The sequence below is a fragment of the Apodemus sylvaticus genome, chromosome 20 (assembly GCF_947179515.1).
Source record: "Apodemus sylvaticus chromosome 20, mApoSyl1.1, whole genome shotgun sequence".
Lineage (NCBI taxonomy): Eukaryota > Metazoa > Chordata > Mammalia > Rodentia > Muridae > Apodemus > Apodemus sylvaticus.
In genome coordinates this window covers 9,956,813-9,964,330 of record NC_067491.1, presented here as the reverse complement: position 1 = coordinate 9,964,330, position 7,518 = coordinate 9,956,813, and the positions used below count along the sequence as shown (strand labels likewise).

Here is a 7,518-nt window from a genome sequence, read left to right as displayed (position 1 = left end):
AGATAATGTTCATTCTTTGTATCTGCTAGCAGGTTACTTTGATGTATTTATATTACAGGCAGGTTTCATGCTTAGTCAATAATAGAAAAAAGTATCTACATCTTTTACTATCTCGATGGAGAGGGTGACTAGGTTGGGAGATTTCCCTTTTGATTCTGTTTCCATAATAACGGATGTGGCTTGTTATAGAAATAGCACTTTGACCAGCGTGTCTTCTCTTTGTGCTGTCTCTCTTTTTCTTTAATCAGGTGTGCACTTCAGAGAGATCCTCAGTGGCTAAAGTCACAAAGGATTAGATGTATTATGAAAAAACAAAACAAAACAATACAGAACAAAACAACCAAATTGGGGGAAAAAACAGCATCATCAATAACAACAGCCACAAAAAACAACAAAAAAACCAAACTAATATCTTGCTTCCCCCCCACCCCCCAGTAATCTATTTTTAGGCTAATTTTAATCTCAGAGTAATCGCTATTCATCGCTATTCATTCTAAATACCACTTGCTTCCCATCATGTTGCCGTAGGATCTGGCCAAACGTTCAGCGTGGCATTACTAATGCCAAGGTGACTGTGGCCCAGGAATGATTTATGTCTCTGGAGTTGCAGAGGTCTAAAAATAGGGCTCGATGTTACTTTAATGCGTGCTGCGGTACCCAGGCACAATAGGGTTAGAGAAGATGGAGTTTCACCCTGAACTCTCTGTTTCCTTCCCTTTGTCTCTGAATCTGAGAAGTGACTGAGTAATTAGACGTTCCTTGTTTGTCGCTTGTATCATTTCCTCTCAGCACACAGGACCCAGTCTTGCGGGCCCCCGAGGTGTTGGTGAGGAAACATGTAGTCCCTGAATAGCGACTTTCGATGCTGCTTCAACTTGAAGATTTGGAGCTGGATGGTACAGAGAACTTATCATAGCGTTCGTTATCTATGCTTCAGGGTTCGGATGGGGTAAGTGCGTGCGTGACTTCATCCTCAGGAGAGGATCAGAAATGAAAGTGTCTGGTTAAGACGTATAGCAATATGACCGTTTACAAGAAGGGCTCCCGTGAGAACGGAAAATGCCAGCAGTTTGGGGGGAGCAACCTTACTGAATGAATGACAAGTAGCCTTTAGTCACTGTTTCCTCTGGTGTTGGCCGAAATGAGTGTGAGATAGTAGAATGGATGAATGTTTTCTGCCAACCTTTCTTTTTCTTTAAAATTTTTATTAACTATTTTCTTTATTTACATTTCAAATGTTATCCCCTTTCCTTGTTTCCCCTCTGAAAACCCCCATCCCATACCCCCTCCACCTGCACACCAACCTACCCACTTACGCTTCCCTGTCCTGGCATTCCCCTACACTGGGGCATCGAGCCTTCTCAGGACCAAGGACCTTTGATATCCCACCAGGCCATCCTCTGCTACATATGCAGCTGGAGCCCTGGGTCCCTCCATGTGCACTCTTTGGTTGGTGGTTTAGTCCCTGGGAGCTCTGGGGGGTTCTGGTTGGTTCATATTGTTGTTCCTTCTGTGGGGCTGCAAGCTCCTTCAGCTCCTTCAGTCCTTTCTCCAGCTCCTCTATTGGGGACCTTGTGCTCAGGCCAATGGTTGGCTGAGAGCTGCCAACCTTTCTGAGTGAGAGCTTCAGTCACAAGAATGGAGCTTGTATAATTGAGTTCAGCTAGAGTGGGAGATAACAGTACAGCCATGATCAGGAGGAACCCCAGAGTTATCTCTGGTCAAATTTGTGAACACTAAACACTGTAGCTTTAAGTAGCATGAGTTGCTAGCTCTGCTCCCACGCATTACATCTTTATTGTCACATCTTCTACATCAAATTGATGAGGGAATTAGCCCCTGGGCACACTCTCTTGCTACAGTAAAGGACTAGTTCAGCTTCTGAGGGCAGCAAGCATAGCGCTTTGCAGCACCGCGCTGATTCGGAGCTGTTCCTCATTGTCGTTGAATGTAATTCAGTGCTTTGAGTTTTCCAGGGAAGATCCCAGAGGTTACTGTCTCAGCAGTGAGTTTGCGTCCTGCCATGGCTTCTGTGTTACCCTGGTGCTGTGATGTGGAACAGGATTAGCCACTTGCCAGCTGCCACCAGCTGGGGGGGTGGGGGAAGGAGGAAGGAATCTCATACTCGGCAAGAATCAGCTTGATTTTAATAAATGTTGATGTTTAATTTAATTGTGACCTTTACGAAACACTTTGTGAAGAGAAGAATCTTCGCTCTTCCCGTGAGCTGTTGAAAAGTCAGGATACTGTGTCTGGTAGGTTAATGGCCCTAGAAACATATTTTTAAAACCAGCAGTGATATCCATCTGAACCCAGATTCCATGGCTGTCCAAGTAACAGCTTGGTGAGTATTTTTTTTATTACTTAATTGAAATTTTAAAAGAAAATATTTTTATTATATATATGTATATATATACATATATATGTGTATATATACACATATATATGTACACACACACACACACATACACATATATATATATATAAAATCAAGAGTGGACAAAGCAGAAGAGTACTGAGGGCTTGAAAACACTGTCACTTATAATTTATACTTCCGGTTAATTGTGCAGCAAAGAGCACTTCGTTCAGTTTCTCAGCCAAACTCCTACTGGCCCTTCACGATCTTTCCTACTGTTGCTTCAGCCTGCTCCCTGCCCCTGCAAAGTTCCCCTTAATTTTATGTCTCATGTGCAGATGGAAGGAATTCCTCTCAGCATTTTGTCCATATCAGTCTTGAAGTCTGAGTGGTAAAGCATTGATTTCTAGGCTTGTGCTATTGGGAGCTAGTGGAACCTTCTATTGGAGAACCTCAAGCCCTCGTTGCAGGTCCTTGAGGGAACGGTGCTTCCTCAACACGGTCTTCTTCCTGCCTCTCCCCTTTCATGGCCACAGGGAAGGTGTTTTAGTTTATCTTCGCTCCACCAGTCATGGACTAGAGCCTTTGAAGTTAGTAGGCAAAGTAAGCGTTCTCTCTTCATAAAGCCTTTATCTAAGTTATTTGTTTTAGTGACAAGATTATCACACCAGGCAAAATGTCAGATGTCTTCAGTGGTTATTTCCAGCTGTGGTTCAGATTCTTTGTAACCAAGATCATGGATGAGAGAGAAGGATTAATTCTTTATACCTGGAAGTTCATTTTATGAGCTAGCCTGACGGTTTGGTGATAGCCACAGCACTGCTTGACTAATCAAGCACATTAGTCAGGCGTGAGTTGGCCGGGCACCAGTCAGTGGCGGAGAGCCCATGGGGGATTCTGATCACTGAGACTTCGGGATCTTTTTGGAGCCTTAGAATTCTCTCCAGTCTTGTTTATTACGGAACACACTTGAGAAACAGGCTTAGCTGATAGTTGGGTGACTCCCCACTAATCTAGAGAGGCTTCTCATTTGATTGTTTGACTTGAATGGCTCATATGTGCACATCTGAAGGTATCATGGTTGAATACCATTCTATAGGAACATATAGGAGGAGGCTTGTCTAAGTGACTAAGATGCTCTTTTTGGTTGTTTCTGCGACTAACATAAAAATTCTTAGTCTCATTGGCCTCAGTTTCTGTCTTAGAGGGATGGAATAGTGTCTGCACTATTCCAGTCTGTAGGTCAGAGGCTGCCCATTTAAGGGACCATTCCCACTGTAGTCTATGGAATTAGCGCCGTTAAAACGAAGGACATAGAATACAGCCACAGTGGCAGGGTTGCTTGGCTCAGAACTGAATCATTCTCTGCATGTAGATCCCTGCAGTGCTGTGCAGTGCTTTGCAGTGCTGGGTAGTTCTGGGTAGTGCTGTGCAGTGCTGGGTAGTGCTTTGCAGTGCTGGGTAGTTCTGGGTAGTGCTGTGCAGTGCTGGGTAGTGCTGTGCAGTGCTGGGTAGTTCTGGGTAGTGCTGTGCAGTGCTGGATAGTGCTGTGCTATGCAGTGCTGTGCAGTGTTGGGTAGTTCTGGGTAGTGCTGTGCAGTGCTGGGTAGTCCTGGGTAGTGCTGTGCAGTGCTGGATAGTGCTGGGTAGTGCTGGGCAGTGCTGGGCAGTGCTGGGCAGTGCTGGATAGTGCTGGATAGTGCTGGGTAGTGCTGGGTAGTTCTGGGTAGTGCTATGCACTGCTGTGCAGTGCTGGATAGTGCTGGGTAGTGCTGGGTAGTGCTGGGTAGTGCTGTGCAGTGCTGGGTAGTGCTGTGTAGTGCTGTGCAGTGCTGGATAGTCCTGGGTAGTGCTGTGCAGTGCTGTGCAGTGCTGGATAGTGCTGTGCTGTGCAGTGCTGGGTAGTGCTGTGCAGAGCTGCATAGTGCTGTGCTGTGCAGTGCTGGGTAGTGCTATGCAGTGCTGGGTAGTGCTGGGTAGTGCTGTGCAGTGCTGTGGAGTGCTGTGCAGTGCTGTGGAGTGCTGTGCAGTTCTGGGTAGTGCTTGTCAGTGCTGTGAGTTCAGGGAATGCGTAGATGACAACCTTCATTGTTACAAGAAGGCAGAGACTATTGATTTTAGATTACTGGATGAGCTAAGGGGTTGTAGAAGGGCCCCAAATAAACAATACTTTTAAATTATGCTTACAGGTAGGTAAGAGATAGAAAATACAATATCTTTCACGTGTCAAAGCTACAGGCTATATTTAGAAGTTAGTTTATTAGAAGCCACCTTTCATGTTGGTATCTCCAGTCTTTCTTTCTGAAACTTCATATATAATGCTGAAGATGAGGAAACAGGCCAAGGGATTTCTGTAAGAGCAGTTTCAAAGTCCTCGCCAGTAATACACAACTGAATTTGAGGGTTATTTTAGAATTTTAATGCTTCTTGATAAATGCATAGTAATTAAATGGCATTTTAAAAATAGTTTGTCCAGAGAAGATTGTAAGGACAGGCTTGTAGGTCTTCCTTTGTGTGAGTACATGTGTGTGTGTATGTATGTGAAGTTGTGTTGAGGTAGTTTGTGCCAGACACAATGTGGAAGCCCAGGGAATGGAATTATAATAAGCTTGACTTGGGGGTAAAACAAAGAAAGTTTGCACTGTACAGAAAAATGTTCAATATTTTCTATTTTAGAAGGGTACCTACATCTCAAATATGCTCCATTTTTTAAGGCATTCATCAACCACAACACAGTCTAAAGGTAAACATTTGGTAGCAAGGGGAGGCAGCATGCCATGGTGAAGATGGCGGTCTTTAGTCAGACTGCTTGCTTTAAGGATTCATGTCTTACACGGAAGCCAGGCAAGCAAGCTCAGTGCTGACTCTGTTTGGTGGTCTGTGAGGGGGAGGACATATTTCTCAGCTTGCACGGCGGCTGTGGGGCTGGGATGATTTCATACGCACTGAAGATCGCAAGCCAGAGCCTGGCTTATTGTTAATTCTCAGCGACCCATTTGCTTTTCTCTCACTTTTAAAAGTTGTCACCAGGTTTATGGAACACATTATACAATGGCAGGAAAGATTCAGAAGCTACTTGATGGTTTTTATTTATCTGAAACACGCTGTCCCCAATAACATACCATAGCATGAATATTTCTTTGGCTGAACAACTGGATATATAAGGTCTACTTCAACAGTGGCTGGTTATTGAACTCTGCAATTTAAAAGTAGTTTTAAAACTTGAATAATCTAGGTACTGCTAAACACAGGCACGCGTGTGTCATAAAGTCCTAGAGTGTGCAGAGTCTCAAGGCTGTTTGATCCCTAGTTTTGTAGGGTTCCTGGAGTGTCATGACTTTGTAGACACACTTATTTATTGCCACTGCTGTGTTAAGAAGAGCCATAACATTCTTGTGTTAAATGCACTTTTAATATACTTCACTTCTGTAATGGTTCTGGGATGTGTTACAATCCACTGTTTTTTTTTTTTTTAATTTACTCTTAGGTGCATCTTGTCATTATTATATATCATATTGATTTGGAGGATGTTCTAGAGACCTACACTATTGATTAGGCAGAGTGTTTCTATATTTTGTGATTTGCCAGGGTTTTCTTCTTATATCATCATCACCGTGGTTGAAAGGCTCTTCCTTTCATGGAATTTTCCCAGTCTTTATGACACATACTGGGTAACAAATTTTTGGGCGTGCACTCTCTAATTCCCTAAAATTTATGTAAAATATGCCATCTGCTTTGGGACCTCAAGTGATCTTATGATTTATTAGATTTACCAAGCAAACATTTAATGTGTAAATATAATTTAATAAGCTTCCCACAGGTGTCTAATTAGGCATTAATTTCTGCCACGAGGACTAAATGCAGTAGAATATACCCAGGCTCTGAGTCTCAGCCATATGTGCAAAGGCACGCTAGTCAAAGCGTGGATTCATAGTTGAGTGAAACTTCCATTTTACTATCTCTGGGTGTCTGCTGATTCTGATATGGGGCCACTCCATGAAGGAGGTGATTCTGAAACCTTATGGGGACTGCTCTATAAAGTTAGAAAAGCTGCCATTGGAAGGAGTAGATAACTCCAGTGTGAATGCCTGACAGTAACTGGCTAAGGCGGTTAGAAGAATATTGCATAGATTCTGCTACTGGACAGAGCTATGCAAGACCAGAGCATCGATGAGAGATGGCACCCAAAGAACCCGGGAACACAGCCGGCCAGGGCACCCAAGCTTAGCAACTTCAGAGGCAAAACATGTGCTTTCTCTGTTCTCAGTTGTTTGTCTGAGAAGACTCTTCTCAGCCTTGCTTAACGTGTTCATAGGTAGTTGGAGAAGCGTATAGGCCGTTGGTAGGTCGGTCTTGGCCACTTACTCTGGAAATACTGCTGAACTCCCGGGGAATGTTTCAGTCATCAACAACAAAGTATTCAAGCACAAAAACATAAAAGTATCTGCATATTCTTTCAGTGTCTGCCGTCACCATGGTGGGTGTTTCTCCGTTCACTATAAATCTGTAACTTTGTATCCTGGGACCTGCAGGATCTCCATAAGGTTCTGGTTGTTAGCTTCCCTTTCCTGCCTCAGATCTGTAACTATTGTTTTGTGTATGGGACCCTCGTCTCTCTTCTTCACTCTCTGGGTGTTGGCGACCTCAGATTCTAACCATTACGTTCTGTCAGGGACCTTCAGCTGCCAGCTGCCGCTGTCACAGTGTATCAGTGTTCCCCAGTCTCTGACTGTCACTTTGCTTTGCTGTCTGTGTGGATGTTCTTTCCAAGATGTACAGCTCTTTCTCTGTCCCACGGAATGATTTTTGTGGTGCCCCTCACCCAAGACCCCAGAAACAACAGATTTAAACTTTCATAACAGAACAGCCTTAAGAACATCGAATGCAGTTGTGAAGAGCCAGGACTATTGGCTTTTTTTTTTTTTTTTTTTTTTTACATCAAACAGAAAAGAGGAAGCCCTTGGAAGAAAAGACAGTAAGTGGAACTTTTACATACACACACACACACAGACAGACAGAGAGAGAGAGAGAGAGAGAGAGAGAGAGAGAGAGAGAGAGAGAGAGAGAGAGAGAGAGAAGGGGGGTTGGGTGTAAATGAATGAAGGAAAGGCACAGACTGGGCTAATGTATCACACCTGCAATTGGCCTCCTGTATTCAATCA

The 7,518-nt window shown here is 43.8% G+C and overlaps 1 protein-coding gene across 1 annotated transcript in view; it reads left to right on the top strand.

The window, feature by feature from the left end:
• Positions 1–802: 802 nt before the first annotated feature.
• Tafa2 (TAFA chemokine like family member 2) overlaps positions 803–7,518 on the top strand; it is a 408,308-nt gene continuing 401,592 nt past the window's right edge. Inside the window, exon 1 of the mRNA XM_052165801.1 lies at positions 803–949. Within this exon, the coding sequence (XP_052021761.1) occupies positions 894–949 (56 nt within the window). The 5' untranslated portion in view covers positions 803–893. The remainder of the gene's footprint in view (positions 950–7,518) is intronic.